The sequence below is a fragment of the Diaphorina citri genome, unplaced genomic scaffold, assembly GCF_000475195.1.
Source record: "Diaphorina citri unplaced genomic scaffold, Diaci psyllid genome assembly version 1.1 scaffold753, whole genome shotgun sequence".
NCBI lineage: Eukaryota > Metazoa > Arthropoda > Insecta > Hemiptera > Psyllidae > Diaphorina > Diaphorina citri.
This window is the reverse complement of record NW_007378186.1, coordinates 35,718-53,296: the sequence shown is the minus strand read 5'-3', so window position 1 is coordinate 53,296 and position 17,579 is coordinate 35,718. Positions and strand designations below refer to the sequence as shown.

The following is a 17,579-nucleotide window of genomic DNA, read 5'->3' as shown; positions in this document are numbered from 1 at the left end:
TTCATTGCGGAGAGTCATTTGTGCTTTCGTTCAAGTACTGTTGATATTGCTGGGAAACCTATTTGTATTGATAAGTGTATTGCTGGGAACAGCAAATAATAGATTAGCAGTAATCGCTTGATGATTTTGTTGTTCTAGTGACGCACGTCTACTTGAATTCTGTTGATAAACGCAACCAGCGTTGCATGGGGTTATAGAGATCGTTATTCAGACGGTCAAAAGGTTTGTTCAGTAGATTTGTTCAATTTTATTTATTAGTTTGTTCAATTCGTTCAGTACAGTAGATTTATTAAATTCGTTTGTTCAATGCGTGTAAGATGATTTTGGTAGTTCGGGAGCCTGTGAACGCCTGTTTGTCAAACAAAAATAAGCTACTTCATTCATAGCTTTATCAACCAGAGGTCCATTTGACCGAAAAGAGTCCAACTCCAAAGCAAGGCGTGTATAAATACCTAGTTATACACTTATGAGTAATTACTTGGTATGAACTCTTCAAAATTAACTCTAGGCCTTATTTTATTGAGACACGACTGTGTTGATAGTATTGACTAATTTTGATAGTGAGCTGATTTTTCAAGTGCAAGGCTCTAATGGTCCGGACAGATTACTAGTTTTGCTCAACCTTCTTGAGGGTTCCAACTCTTGGACATCACACATTTTTCAACCTTTCCTCAGCGATTATCATAGGTAGAGTTGAGGGTTCTTCTGGAGGAAAGATAGTAAAGATACGTATCTAGTTGTCCTAGCACATATGCCATTGTCAGCCTGTTCCACTCTTCAGTTGGTGATGTTAGATAGAGTTTTATGTTAAGGAGAAGTGTGTTGATTGTGTTTCACACAGTTTTTTTCATATCGATTTGGTTTAAATAGTTATACACTTATGAGTAATTACTCGGTATGAACTCTTCAAAATTAACTCTAGGCCTTATTTTATTGAGACATGACTGTTGATGTGTTGATAGTATTGACTAATTTTGATAGTGAGCTGATTTTTCAAGTGCAAGGCTCAAATGAAAATGATCCGGACAGATTACTAGTTTTGCTCAACCTTGAGGGTTCCAACTCTTGGACATCACACATTTTTCAACCTTCCCTTAGCGATTTCCATAGGTAGAGTTGAGGGTTCTTCTGAAGGAAAGATAGTAAAGATACGTATCTAGTTGTCCTAGCACATATGCCATTGTCAGCCTGATCCACTACTGTTAGCAAGACAATTACCGAGCAGGTCTTTTTAATGTTCTTTGTGTGTCCGTTATTTTTATCCAGGATTTCCCCAACGGTTTTCCACGGTTTGAAATACCAACATGGCCTTATGTAATAAAATTTTATGCAGGTACATACATTATAATCCATCATAGGGTCTAGTTATACTTACACTTCTAGCACTACTAATGCTCATACTGTTTATAGGGCTATTTTGTCATTTATAACAATGAAAGTTCAAGAATATAACAACAAATTAGTTGCTACTAGCGGTGGTTACGTAAATCCCCACATCATAAAGGTTACTTATAATTGTAAAGAGCTTGAAGAAACCATCCAGAGCTCTATCAGAATGTCCAAGAATAAAATCATCCAATCAAGAGTCAAAGTGAACACCTATGTGAAATACATGGAGAATCAAATCCTGGCTGTCGATAAACCTCCGAAGAGTTGAAACCATCGACTATGTTGATTTAATGCCTGACACACCCCCACGCCTGTTACTATTAATACCTGGTGGATGCAGATTAATAGCTACCGAGTGAAATGTCTTGAAATGCATAGAAAATCAGAAACTACCGAGTTTGATTTGATTGTAAGGACGTCGAGTCATCAGAACTTATGTCGTCCGGAATCCGATCTAATGCTGGCCCCAACGCTCAGACTGTCTGAAAGACAATGCCGGTCTGTCAGACAATGCCGGTCTGTGAGACAATGCCGGTTTGTCAGAAAATGCCGGCCTCTCACACTCAGACTGTCTGAGCTTGAGTGGCAGGCAGGAAGTAACCGTAAAGCAGTGTCTACAATGTCTTCATTATAGCTGATCGATATCACCTAAAACATGTCCACTACGAACTCTTTATTCCACCAAAATCTTTTGATCTTACCCACTTTATAAGTGGGTTCCAGATAATCTCGATCGATAGAGATCGACTCTAGTGTAGACGCACCTTTACCCTTTTTACTTCTTCTAAAATGTCATGTTAGCTGTGCGAGTGTTATAAATAGTTAGCCGATTTCTTAGGTCTCAATTCCAGCGGGCAGAACTCAATAATCTTCTCACCTTCATAATTCATTCTCATTGCACCAAGGTGTGAGACTCTCACAGTGCAGATCCAGTAGGACGGATGTCATATCAAGGTCAACCCTCTACATCCCACGGCACACGATCGATTCTCACAGCCTTCTCATTCTTCAACCTGAGGCCAGCCACTCACTATCAGGTAGACCTGACAGGTACACCTGATCAGGTCCGCCTGTCAGGTATATATAACTGATACCTGATGAGCACACACACACTATCAGGTAGATCTGATAAACGGACTTGATCAGGTGTACCTGTCATGTCAGGTTCCAGGCGGTCTGGAGCAGCGGGCAACAACCGTTCTTTGGCATAAAAGATCGTAAAATTAAGACCTGGATTTGTTGCATTTTTGAGATGTAACATAATAATTATATATTATAGGCTATAAATAGTAGGCAGCGATGATACGTACCTATAGCACGTTGAATAAACCATTTCCCGATGGAATCGATGCATCAGCACTGAAGCTAAGCAACGTTGGACGTGATGGGTGACCGAATGCGCGACCACCTGGGCAATCACGCGTAACCTGTAACTCTCATTTTCATTCCTCCCTTTTCCTGGACTCAACCTGGAGTTTGATTTTTATTGATTGATTTTGGCTTGATTGATTCCCTGGTGAAATCACAAGGTTGTCTTGCCATATTAAAGGTCGCTTATCTTCGGTAACTAGACTGAAAAAAAGAAACTCGTTTGAATGAGTTCTAACCGTGCACTACGCCTTATAGTCAATAGAGACAGTCAATACTGACAAAGGGAACAACAGTTCTGTTGATTTTAATGTGCCCAGGCCTGGCGCATTAAAATCAACTGTTATCCTGAATTTCCTGTGAATTGTAGTTATGAATATTGTACCTGAGTTCTAACCGTGCACTACGCCTTATAGTCAATAGAGACAGTCAATACTGACAAAGGGAACAACAGTTCTGTTGATTTTAATGTGCCAGGCCTGGCGCATTAAAATCAACTGTTATCCTGAATTTCCTGTGAATTGTAGAGTTATGAATATTGTACCTATTTGGCTCCAGAAGACCAGGTTTCGTCCATAGGTTGACTACCGCTTTCTGTTAGTATTCGTATAATAGGTACCGCTTTCTTTCTGTTAGTATTCGTATAATATATGGCACATTACTGGGAAGATATAGAGATGATCGGTTCAACCTGATACAGATACAGATACGGTTAGGGCAATGACTTGATCTCCTGACTTGATACTTACAAGTACTCGACTATAGTCTGTCGGAGTTAGCCTGAGAATTGGCTTAGACTTGGGATTGAAAACAGATTAATTTGCAGTAGCTAACCCATTCTAGTTAGCTTGGAGGGTAGCACGCCTGCCTTCTAAGCGCTAGGCCGCGGGTTCGATTCCCGCCCGGGGCAGATTTTATCCTGAACGTAAAGGGTTTTTTTCTTTTACAAGTACTCGGCTATAGTCTGTCGGAGTTAGCCTGAGAATTGGCTTAGACTTGGGATTGAAAACAGATTAATTTGCAGTAGCTAAGCCATTCTAGTTAGCTTGGAGGGTAGCACGCCTGCCTTCTAAGCGCTAGGTCACGGGTTCGATTCCCGCCCGGGACAGATTTTATCCTGAACGTATAGGGTTTTTTCTGGGAACGGCTGGCTTTCTCCTATCCTGTGTTCCTTCTCTCTCCGCTTTCGGGACGATGAGACCTTAGCAGTTACAGTTCCCTCTGTCAAACTCTTGAAAAGAAGAAGAAGAGAAAAAATTTCAGATTTTTTTTATTTTACTAATACCTATATGCCCTACCTACTCGTGATGAAAGATTAAGGCTTGTCTCCGACTCTCAGAATTATTACCGCTAATAGGTATTTTAAGAATTAAGTATAATTATACTTTCTTTCTCCGAATTTACATTGTGCGTAGAGATTTACAGTTGAAATTTCAATTTATTTTGTCTGGAGCTTGTTTTCCTATTATTTGTTGTTTGTTTTGCTATTTTTAGATTGAAATACATCCAAGATTAGTGCTATCTTTACAAGAACCTAGATGCTAGATGTGTTTATAAATCGCCAATATCTATGATCAAAACACCAGTGATATAAGAGGTTAATTTTAGTAAGAGAGCTGTACTTGCCTTATCAACAACAAGAGATAACAAAATTCTTGTACAAACCCGGAGATATTTATAACAATTGAATAATATGAAATTTCTAGAATACATTTTATTCGCCGGAAAAACATCAGGGAAGTTATGCCAAAGGCATTCCCAACTAACTAGCCTTGTCCTACTGATAACGATATTAGGATATTACCTACCATGAAAGTTTACGGATGTAGTGATCATGCCAGCCAACCGTAGGAAAGCTGGAAATAGTTTGTAATTTTATTTTTTATGCCTACTTAAAGGTAGAAACACACTACTATCACACCGCGTGAGCTCACGTGACGCTTAGAAAACCCTTCGCTTAGAAAACAGGATATCCAGAAGCAGGTTTTAACTCAAAGTAGAAACAGACTACTATCACATCGCGTGAGCTCATTAGACCTAATAGGCGGACGTGATCAGGTGTGCCTGTCAGGTCTACGTGATATTGTGTGTTTTCATCAGGTATCATGTAGACCTGACAGGCAGACCTTTTTAGCCGTACCTGCCAGAATGTCAGATGTACCTGCTGGTGTGTGTGTGTGCTCATCAGGTACCTATCAGGTAGACCTGACAGACGGACCTTTTATGCCGTATCTGTTAGGTCTACCTGATAGTGAGTGGCTGGCTTGATACACTATTCAGCAAAGATACTGGCAATCACAATGGGAAATCTAGTTTCTATCTGGTTATAGTATCGGTTTCGCATCTCTTGATCTTTGTGTAGATGTACAGGGTGTCCCAACTTTAACTAATGGGGAATCTAGGGGTGGAAATGTTGATACAGGGTGTCCCAACTGGTAACCAATTAGAACTCAGGAGGCGAGGGTTAGAAATGTCAATATTTCGATAACAGTCTCTCTCCCACTGTATGTAATAAACTGAATGTACTTCACCTGGATGAATACCATGGATATGTACTAACTATATCAAGGGCCCTTGAGCCTCGGTGTAGGATGTTTTCGGATATAAAGTGTATTATCGGAAAGTTAAACTATCGATAAGTATATCTATCTGATATCAAATCATCTTTTGATCAATCGATTTCGGACACAATTAACTATCGACGATTATAAGCGATTCCACATTGAAACTTTATTTCGTTCTGTCGGATTCACACAGTATATTGAATTACTGGCAGTAATGAGTAATTAGTAGTATAACTATAAAGTATAGTGATTTGAACAAGTTCCGTGTTAGCTATATCTAACCTCTTATTTCTATCGTATAACCTCTTACCTATCCAGGTTTATCTTTATCTATTGCTTCTCCTATCTTAAATCCTTAATAATTTTGATGTCTTCTTGCATCTCCCGTGCATTTTTAGAGGTTGATGGTGTTATTCCGAAATAATTAATCTCCATTATTTTTCGTTGTTTGGGGAACAAAATATTTTTCGTGGAATCGAGGCACGTCAGATAATTTTCTCGCAGAAATAAAAAAAGATGTCTGGAAATTCCAACGATTTTTTAACAGAAGGAACCAGTGAAGTGGTAATTGGTAAATTTTTGGATTCCCTCAGTTTAGCAAAAGAGGCAACATATCTATGATCAAAACACCAGTGATATAAGAGGTTAATTTTAGTAAGAGAGCTGTACTTGCCTTATCAACAACAAGAGATAACAAAATACTTGTACAAACCCGGAGATATTTATAACAATTGAATAATATGAAATTTCTAGAATACATTTTATTCGTCGGAAAAACATCAGGGAAGTTATGCCAAAGGCATTCCCAACTAACTAGCCTTGTCCTACTGATAACGATATTACCTAGGTACCATGAAAGTTTACGGATGTAGTGATCATGCCAGCCAACCGTAGGAAAGCTGGAAATAGTTTGTAATTTTATTGTTTATGCCTACTTAAAGGTAGAAACACACTACTATCACATCGCGTGAGCTCACGTGACGCTTAGAAAATCCTTCACTTAGAAAACAGGATATCCAGAAGCAGGTTGTATCTCAAAGTAGAAACAGACTACTATCACACCGCGTGAGCTCACATGACGTGTTAGTAGTGTGTTTCTACCTTAAGATACAACCTGCTTCTGGATAAAGTGTTTTCTAACCGGCTAGTGTGACCCTGAGACCGTACTCTCAGAAGGGTACAATACCAGAGCTAGAAAGCCAGAAAGTAGGCCAGAGCTAGAAAGTCAGAATGATCTAAGTATTATGTAAAAACAAACAGTTAAAAGGTTTCTACCTTAAGATACAACCTGCTTCTGGATAAAGTGTTTTCTAACCGGCTAGTGTGACCCTGAGACCGTACTCTCAGAAGGGTACCAGAGCTAGAAAGCCAGAAAGTAGGCAGAACTAGAAAGTCAGAATGATCTATTATGTAAAAACAAACAGGTAAAAAGTAAAAATACCTGTGATTAATGAACCCTAAAACGCATTAGGATATTTTATTGTTTTCCTAAAACTAAATCCCTATGGTGACGTCAATAAACAACAACACCATGAACCCAAACTAATATCAATCAACCTACTATCAGCGTACTGATAGCAGCCCATCAGGTTCGTGTCCCAGAGAGGGTGAGGAACTGAGAAGAAAGAAGCAATAGCCATTAAAGAGGTCAAAATGGGAATTAGGAAGAAATCGGAAGGAGAACAAATAGAAGACAGTAACCGGCAGAGCGAAAAGGTAGTTGAGAATATGGAAACCGAAATTTGCTGAAGAAGAGACATATTGAAATTCTGAGCCTGCCCATTCAAAATTTCGTGTTATTCCACTTGAAAATCGGTATTGGGTCAGTAAATCAAAATCAAGAGTATTTGGTGGATGTGTCAGTATTACTGACAAGAGTATGTAGAACCTTTCTTTGTAAATAAATTACCAAATAAATTCTAAAAAACATCGCATCGAGGAAGGTCCCTACCTAGGTAGGTACTTCACACAACTCGGTAAGGGTAAGTATACCTAATTTAATTACTCGTGGGAGTAGGTAATTAAGACGGTCATTAAAACACTCAAGGAATAATAAACTGTCGTCGTATTAATACGTTGATTTCAAAGTCTGATGGTTCTGATGATGTTAAAATGTTATTACTCATTAATGCATCATACTCTCAAAAGTAGGTACCCAATAATAACTTACTTATAATTACACTACCTACCCTGCCTCGGTGGTGTAGTGGTCAAGAAAGTCGCTAGGTAAACAGGAGGGCGTGGGTTCCGTCCTCAGCTATAACTTAGTGATAAGCTTGAATGCTAAGATTAGGTAAAACATATTACCTATTTTGTAAATTGGACATAATATTGTGTGTCAACACAATGAACAGATTGATAAATGAACTAAATATAATTTCAAGTTGCCCTCACAAGGCTGAGAAGATGAGAACACCTAACCAAGTGCAATCTCTCAATAAATTATGGTACCTACCAACTTACCTACAGATTATTATATTCCTAAGGTCAGTTGTGGGTCCCTAAATTGAATGACCGTAACTATAACTGTAGAAACTCAGAACATACATTTTTTTTATAAATGGTATACCCATCCGTATAAGCAGAGCTTGTGCCACGGATGGGGAAATTTTTTTTTTACTTTCTATTTCTTTTCAAATACCCACGTATTCTGCAAATGTAATAGAAAGTCGTGTGATGTTCACACCAGATTTTTTCAATCGATCTCAACCTGAACGTCCTCAACATATCTCTCACAATGTAGGCACTATCTATCCTTATCCTTAATAACAATTTAAATTGATAATAATAGTTAACAATAAATTATGGTACCTACCAACTTACCTACAGATTATTATATTCCTAAGGTCAGTTGTGGGTCCCTAAATTGAATGACCGTAACCATAACTGTAGGCTGGGAACTGTGTAACCTAACCTACCTTACTACAATACCTACCTACCTACCTGTACCTATGTATTCCTAGTAACTACATAGTTAATAACTAATAAATTATGGTACCTACCAACTTACCTACAGATTATTATATTCCTAAGGTCAGTTGTGGGTCCCTAAATTGAATGACCGTAACTATAACTGTAGGCTGGGAACTGTGTAACCTAACCTACCTTACTACAATACCTACCTACCTGTACCTATGTATTCCTAGTAACTACATAGCTTAAGAAATCTCTAAATCCAGTCCTTGTTCACACCTATACGCTTGATCTTAAATCATAATCATAACTTTATGTATTTTTATCTCACCGCAAAACCTTGTTCAACTTCTCACCCACACACACCACCTCTTCCATTCTCACAACCAGTTGTTTTCTCTTGGCTCTGCTTTTGACCAGGGCCGTATTTACGAAGGGGGCCAAGGGGGCCTGTCCCCGCCCCACCTATAGGAAGGAAAGGATATAGGATAAGGAATAAGGAAATTAATGTAATTGGCTTAAACTTTCGATGGTGAGATTTCTCCAAATCCAAAGAAAGAACGAAAGAGAACATGCAACATTATCCACGTTAGAAAATATACGACATTATCCAGGACATTAAGAGAATATGTAATAAAAGTAGATACAGTACCAGGTAAGAAAATACGAATGTGGCACCATATGCATGCAAGAAAATAGGTATGGAACATCATCAAGGTCAGGGAATATGCAACAAAAGAATCCAAGAAAGAAAATATGCATAATGTTCAAGAATATGCATATTTTCTCAGCTGGAAAATATGCGCTAGGCTTCCAGGCAATCCCGGCATACTTGCTAAAAAATAATGAAGATTTTATCGTGCTTGATATTTGGTTCTTGTGTAGGTACATCGCTATCGCTAACAAGTGGGTTTTAGCAAGTATGGTACTTGTAGTGTGTTTGTGGTTTGTTACATGGAAACAATTACGAAACTTACTCAACCGATGATACCTAGATAAATATGTATGTAGGTACATTATCTAGGTACCTACATGGCGAACAAATTAAACACAAAGATGAGCACAACCTCTTCAGTACCTACAGTGACAAATCATGAAACCGACCAGTATTAGTATACAACAAACTATACATAGGTACTTACATTGAATTACACAATTAAACCAGTACGTATACCTGTATAATAAGAAATTATCCTCATATAATTTGAGAATTTGACCACAATAATAGTAGTAGCCTACTGCTGGAGTAAAGGGACTTTTCAGTCCTATGCTAGCAGTTTAAATAAGCACTATTACTATACATTGAATTACACAATTAAACCAGTACGTATACTTGTATAATAAGAACAAAGATGAGCAGAACCTCTTCAGTAAGACGTCCCGCGTCGTGCGTGGATAGTATCCGCGGATACTATATGGGTGATCTTCAGGGGAACCGCGTATTGCTGGCTTTTCCTGGCCCTACACAGGCTGGGGCGAGGTTATTGTGAGGTGTTCGGTAGTTTGTTGCCGAATGGAAGGTAAAAACCTCCGGCCAGTGACGTGTTCTCCATTGGATCATGGCTTCCATTCCTCTCTATAGGGTTTTCTCATCTCCACTACTTACCACTTACTGAAAATAGGAAGTGATTATTCAACCTGGATTGTAAGACTACCAACAGAACGGCAAAGACCGTATGAGTTTCAGCTCCCTCTTTTGCAAATCTCACGACACGACACTGATTTCAAGAACAAAGACAATGCAACATTAAATCGATCACTATGAGTACATAGAGGGAACATAAATAATTAAACATTAAGTACCTATAAATACCTATGCATGATGCATGTACATTGTATATACATATGTATGTATCAACACTCAACATTATGTATCAACATGACTAGAGTCAACTATAGTCACTAGACTGCCAGAACCAAGAGTATAAATTATTGAAACAGAACACGTCACAACGTCGCATTTATTAATGACTTTGGTACCATCATGTCAATGACCTCTTCATTGAACAATCCAGAGGAATCGATAAAATTGGTAATAAAATTATCAATATTATTGTCTTTCATAATAATTAAAGAGGTAGAAGGCAGATATCTCAGGTTATAATAATTATTAGTAATTTTACCTGACTGTTTCTTAAATGTAGACAGCAAAACTCTCGAGATCTTGCTAGCTTGAAGTTTCAAGTACCTAAGCCAACAGAGCAATATGGAATATGGGTACAGGCTACAGAGAGTGCCTCAGATAGGTATTGACTTCGCTTAGTGGTTAGCGGTGTACCTCCAACCTCCACCAAATGGTCTAATTATTAGGGAGCTCTGCCTATCAAATGTGATACCCAGGTACCCAGAGGACATTATGTGTCTATCATATATGATGCCCACGGTACGCAATGGGTTAAGGATTATATCAAAAAAATCCGAAAAATTTTACTACTGGTTTAACCCAGTGGTTAGCGGTGTACCTCCAACCTCCACCAAATGGTCTAATTATTAGGGATCTCCCCAATTTATTCTCAGATCCAGAATGTCACCCAAAGAAGCAAAAGACCCTATCCACGTTCAAGATGTCCCTGGATGATCTGTACAAATGTGGAGGCATGTCCATCCTCAACAAAGTCAACGTAAGTATATCAATGTACACAAAAAGCCCAAAGTGGCTGAGGTCTAAGACAACCTTACCTTGAGGGGAAGTGCTGTTCGAATACGAATACATCAGCAAAAGCTGCAAAAGTTCTCGGATAACCGTGGTCTTTTGCAGACAAAGTTAAAATGGTATTAATTAGGTATGTTTATTAGAAAATCGCTTGCGGCAGAAGTGAGCCAGAGCAAGTTCCAGTAAGTGGGAGGGAGGCAAATTAGTAGAGATGCCGGAACTCCAAAGAGGAAATTTAAAATTGAAGGTCGGCGCGGCGCACTGGCTGGCGGGACGAGAAGGCGGGACCAAAAAGACATTCTCTGCCATTTAACCTCGGTATATATTCTAGAATTTATTCTGTTCTATTCTAGGTACTTTGTAACTCTTTTCTATTCTGTTCTATTTCTACTTCCGTTTTTTGTTTCCTCACAGGGTAAGCGCACATTCATCCATCACATCATTGTGGAGAGACAGGACAACAGTACGGAAAAGTTGAGTGCGCAATGTGTGATCCCAGGACATTCGGACGACAAGCTGAAGATTCAGAAGCGAGCAGTGCTCCCTGCTGGATTTCAAGAACAAGAGTGAGTACCACTTTTGACCAATGACTAGCAAGGCCCAGTCGGACTGTCGATGTCGGCGTTGCTTAACTTAAGGCCAGCCACTCACCATCAGGTAGATCTGACAGTACGGCCGAAAAGGTCCACCTGTCAGGTCTACCTGATACCTGATAGTGAATGGCTGTCCTAATAGTTACAAACTTTTGACGCGATTATTTTGGAGAATTGAGTTCCGTCATTCTAGGTCTGGACTCTCTCCCGGCATAATGCGGGGTGGAGTAGATAAGGCCAACTCTAAACGCCCGTTCGTCTGAAATTCATAGAAAAAATCCCAATACTAATATTCTCTTCATAGAAAAAATCCCAATACTAGTATTCTTATCAATATTCTAACCAAACTGGTTGTTTAGTCTAGACACTACTAGGTAGGTACATATTTTATAAGGGTTGAATGGTTTTCCATTATAGTGTTACGGATGCGGACCTATGTAGGATACGCTTTGTCGTATCAATATCAAGAGCATTATTACCCTGTCTCTTAAATCTCGTAACCCTACACCATTCTTTATGTACGGCCTTGATAGTCTGAAACAAACCTGGTTTTGTTATCATCCAGTGTCCAATAGAATGGAATTCTACGGTTTGGTTACGATTCGAATTCGCGCCTTTTCGCTGACCAGACAAGTGAGCGCTCAGTGCACTACTGAGCAAAGTTACTTTTCTAGTGTCAAAATTTACGACCCGAGTAACGAGAGCTTATCTAAGGCCAGCCACTCACTATCAGGTAGACCTGACAGGTACACCTGATGAGGTCTGCCTGATAGTGTGTGTGCTCATCAGGTATCAGATAGACCTGATAGGCGGACCTGAGCAGGTGTACCTGTCATGTCTCCTTGACAGTGAGGGGCTGGCCTAGCATCATTAAAATTATGTCTCAACATCTGTTCTTCTTCAAAAGGTTCGAAAACTTGGACATCGAGTCCGTGGAAAACAAGGCGCCCGAACCCATTCTGAATGTAGGTGTCCGTCAAGGAGACAAGAGAATACAGGGTGAGCTCAACGTCAATCCAGGCAGTCAGCTTACCATGGAAATCAATTTGGATCCCGCCAGTGCCCCTATTTATGGTCTGCTGGTGTCCTACATGCAGGTGTCCGATACGAAAAACCTGGAGGAAACTATTGTTTATAATGGGTAAGTCTTTAGTTTTACTCGAGGTGCTTATCTGGTTATACACAAAATGCCCACTCCTTAGGCAAGCCACTCACTATCAGCTAGACCTGACGACAGGTACACCTGATCAGGTCTACCTGAAAGTGTGTGAGCTCATCAGGTATCAGGGAGACCTGACAGACGGATTTTTTCAGGTCTACCTGACAGTGCGTGTGCTCATCAGGAGTCTGCTATACCAGATCAGGTGTACCTATCAGGTCTACCTGGTAGTGAGTGGCCGGCCTTAGAACAGACTCTAATATTCGTTTCGGGTTTCAGCTGTTCGGTGGATCCCTTCCTCTTCGAGAACTTCAACACGCTGGATGGCGACTCGCTGAAAGCCAAATTCCGAGCCTTCAAGTTCCCAGACTCGAACTATGTCCAGTTCAAGGGCACGGTCAATGTGTGTCTGGATAAATGTCGTGGGGTAAGTCACCTGGGTGCTTAACTCCATACACTAAAAGCCCAATCTGAGGCTTAGGTGTAGGGGCAAAGAGCCCTAAAGGACGGGTTAAGCTTCCACTAATCTACGAAGCTCCCTAGGGGTAAATTCCCCCTGAAGTAAGAGTGCATTTATATCAGAGTTGAATGGATTACAGTAGAACCTCGATTATTTCAAGTAATTGGGACCGGGAGTAGTTGAAATGATCGAGGTTGAAATGATTGAAATGATCACTTTCTATGATCTTTTCCTCTGATAAGATAGGATATCCTTTGAAAGATGGAAAAAAACAATAGATTTTGGAATTGAAATCATAGAGAGTTGAATTAATGGAAGTTGAAATAATCCAGGTTCTACTGTACGAGTATTTACAAAATCTAGGCGATTATGTTCGCGGATTTGGCGATTATGTTCGCGGATTTCGCGATTTTGTTCGCGGATTTCGCGATTATGTTCGCGGATACGGTAGAGCTCCGCCCCGCCAAGTCAAAAAAGTTTGACCGCTCAGTTAATGCAGTATGAAGAGTGACTCTGAGTAAAAATTTCACCCGAACTCAATTCGTTAATGTCCCCTTCGAGCCCCTTTTGCTTTTGATTATCGTTATGCTTTTGGTTATCGTTATGCTTTTGGTTATCGTTATGCTTTTGGTTTTGATGCCACAGTATTATTGCCACAGTTCGGTCAAAAACTCAAAGCCTATCAAGCGTGCCGGGAGGCGGGAGAACGTCAAGAGTTCGAAGCGTTCGAATACCCCCTATTAACCCGAAATAGAAAGAAACAGTACATCAATAGTAGGTAGTAATAGTAATAGTAATAATTGTGCTTTATTAATAAATTTTGACATATCATGACAATTACAAGATTAAATTGTGACAGCACTACCACCAGTCCACCCAACCCCCCCGGGGCCAACAGAAGGATAAAAAAAAAAAAAAAAAAAAAAAAAAAAAAAATCAAGCGTGCCGGGAGGCGGAAGAACGTCAAGAGTTCGAAGCGTTCGAATACCCTATTAACCCGAAATAGAAAGAAACAGTAGGTACACTATTATGCGAAAACTTCGAACTATAGGTATACATATTTCTGACCCCCATGGGCTCATGTGAAGCGTGGAGCATGAGGGTGGCCCCCCATACCCCCCGCCTCCATCCGTCCACCCCAAAAGGGATGGGAAGACTAGAATTGCCACACTAAATATTCAAGATAATCTTGAATCCTTGATTCGTGGCAAGGGTATTATGCGAAAACTTCGAACTATATTAGGTACATATTTCTGACCCCCATGAGCTCATGTGAGATCAAGTAATGTGATAGTAGTGTGTTTCTACCTTTACACGAGATTATAACTTCGGGGTTTTGAGGGTTAGAAACTCATTTTGTCCTCTAATTTGATTTGATGCTTCCAGGTGGAGTGCAGTAACGGACAGGTAGGCTACGGACGAAAACGGCGCGAAATCAAGAAGATGGTCAACGATCCCAACAAGGTGTTCGAAATAACGCTGTCCACCTTTATCAAGGTCCATTAAATCCGGGTCCATCTGATGTCACTGAGCTTCGGTCGGTTTATCCATAGCATTTATCAGGCTGTTGAAGTTATTGATTCAGCGCGAACGACATGTTCATAAGCATTCTTAAAGCGCTTAGGAGAAAAAAAAAAGTTATTGGTTTGTCAAATTAGCATTGATTCAAATGTGTTTTAACTGTATTATGCGAAAACTTCGAACTATATTAGGTACATATTTCTGACCCCCATGAGCTCATGTGAGATCAAGTAATGTGATAGTAGTGTGCTTCTACCTTTATACGAGATTATAACATCGGGGTTTTGAGGGTTAGAAGCTCATTTTGTCCTCTAATTTGATGCTTCCAGGTGGAGTGCAGTAACGGACAGGTAGGCTACGGGCGAAAACGGCGCGAAATCAAGAAGATGGTCAACGATCCAAACAAGGTGTTCGAAATAACGCTGTCCACCTTTATCAAGGTCCATTAAATCCGGGTCCATCTGTCACTGAGCTTCGGTCGGTTTATCCATAGCATTTATCAGGCTGTTAAAGTTATTGATTCAGCGCGAACGACATGTTCATAAGCATTCTTAAAGCGCTTAGGAGAAAAAAGAAAGTTATTGGTTTGTCAAATTAGCATTGATTCAAATGTGTTTTAACTGCCCGATAATTTTAACAGCCCGATAAAAGCAATTGATAAACGGGAGTTTCATTAGACCCGGGTCCACCTGTAACTGAGCAACATTAAACCCGGGTCCACCTGTAACTGAGCAACATTAAACCCGGGTCCACCTGTAACTTGGTCCAATATACGAAACCTCTGTGATCATACGCGAAACTAATCGAACAAAAGATTCAAGATTCAAGCTGGCTTGGAAAATATACGTTTAAGTTTAGACCTAAGTAATACCTATCGGTACCTTATACCTACCCATAGATCTGTTTACTTAGACTACTTTTGATACCTACCTAGGTTCCTATTTTCGGCTGATCAGAAACGATCTGCTGTAGAAGAGGTCGGGGGATCGAGGATTGGATGGAATTATCCGTTTAGGGACCCCTGATCCAGAAAAGTGATTTTAGATTTTGGGCCCTTAGATAATATTAAGTATAATCTGATTGCTCTCCTGTCATTACGTCATAGTCATATTGTCGTTACGATTGCTCTTCTGTCATTACCTACACATAGATAGGTACCTACTTAGTACTTATCCTAGAAAATAAGAGATGAAAATCAAAAGTTCTAACCATAACCACCTACCCTTCACACTTTCCGCTAAATAAAACTCGACTTTCTTGAGAAAAATACGCCATGATGTTTTTTCTTGTTGCCAATTTGGATAGGTTAGTTAGGTAGCCAGGTAGATGGGTAGGTAGGATTCCAAATTCCTTCGTAGGGAGGTACCTAAAATCGGTACCTACATAACAAGATAACAACGTAACGTAAAAGCTTCCGGAATCCCAAACTCTCTGGGCCTACTTACCTACAGTCAGCGAAAGGTCGAGGCAAGAAAGCTGGATGACCTCAGCAGCCAAGAAGAAAGAAAAGAGAAAAGCTAACTTTAAGAAATAGGTACGTACAATGAGGTACCTAGGTAGGTAGGTACCTACATTTATTTTCAGCTGTAAGCTGTGGTTTATTTGCTGCAGTGTTGCCTGACGTATGGAAACTATGGGAATTTACTGGGAAATTTTGAGCTGCGTAAGAATAAGAGGGAATTCCCATCAGATCAATAAGTATCATGTTACAATAATATCGTGTTGAGCATACTGAAAGTTTGTCACAAATATCGCTCCCCAATTATTACTCATAGATACCTAAACTTCATGACTCGAACCACCAGATCCAAAGTCCAACGCGTTAAACTCTGCACCACTGAGGTTGGTTCTATCAAATAAATATTATCATACCCCTTTTATTACACATAGATATAAATACCTACCATCCTGTCAAATCTCAAGTTTTCACGACCGAAATAAAGACCTACCATCCTGTCCTGTTAGATTTCAAGTTTCTACGACCGACATCGGAGTCCACCGAGCTAGTCAGTATTCTACTGATTTAGATTCTACCAAGTATTGGGCATAGATTTTCCCCCCGAGTTAGTCACTACTCTATTAACTTAGATTCTACTAAGTATTGGGCACAGGCTTCTTCGTATCCTGATCCCCTTGGAACTGTACCAGCACAATCCAATACGTTAATATAAGTCCCACCAGGGATTGGATCAGTTGCAGATTGATCGTCACAAACCCACTCGCCGACACCTGGATATCCTGACAATTGACGCGGATAGTGAATATATCCAGACTCTGTTTGATGGCAGCCCGATTCCGCTCTTCCAGGGCCAGTTTGAGGTTGATTTCGCGGATGATGATGAGGGTGCGTTTGCCCTCGGAGGTGAGCTGAGAGCCGCGGTAGCAGGTGTAGAAGATTTTGAACGCGAACATGAACACTTCGAAGGTGTGCTCGATCAGAACCAACATGGCGTACTGACCTGGAATAGATTGAAATTGTTGAAATGGATAAGAATGTTAGGTAAAGAAAACATATTTCACCTGAAGTATATTGAAAATAATAGGTCAGAATGTTGACACATAAAAAGGAACTTTTAGTCCTGTTTTCCTCTGGTTTTCCTCCGACTCGATATTTGGCATGTCTCTGCTAAGATTTGAACCGCAATCCCTCGGTTATGTTGTACGTTAAGAGCTTCATACGTCAACAAAGACCAAGTACGGTACATGTGCTTTTTTCTAAGGAATTCATCTCTGGTAAGTAGATCTCAATAGTTATTTTGACAACCTGAATATCACCACTTAGTCCGAAACTACACCGCTTTTTGTCGGGCACAAATGAAATTTCAACCAAGTACTTAAGAAGCTACCCACCGAGTTCATCAGCACTATGGTACTCGAGTATAGTGAATAGCAGCATGGTAATCCGGATGACAGTGTATAACATACGAATAACCAGGTCTATACCGAAAGCTTCGTTCAC

The 17,579-nt window shown here is 40.0% G+C and overlaps 1 protein-coding gene across 1 annotated transcript; it reads left to right on the top strand.

Moving 5' to 3' along the window:
• Nucleotides 1-1,432: 1,432 nt before the first annotated feature.
• LOC103511788 lies at nucleotides 1,433-15,889 on the top strand. Its single transcript, XM_017445112.2, has 6 exons — nucleotides 1,433-1,652; nucleotides 10,752-10,855; nucleotides 11,302-11,453; nucleotides 12,388-12,621; nucleotides 12,919-13,066; nucleotides 14,950-15,889. The coding sequence occupies exons 1-6, from the start codon at nucleotides 1,433-1,435 to the stop codon at nucleotides 15,067-15,069; spliced, it is 978 nt and encodes a 325-aa protein (XP_017300601.2). The 3' UTR covers nucleotides 15,070-15,889.
• The last annotated feature ends 1,690 nt before the right edge of the window (nucleotides 15,890-17,579 follow it).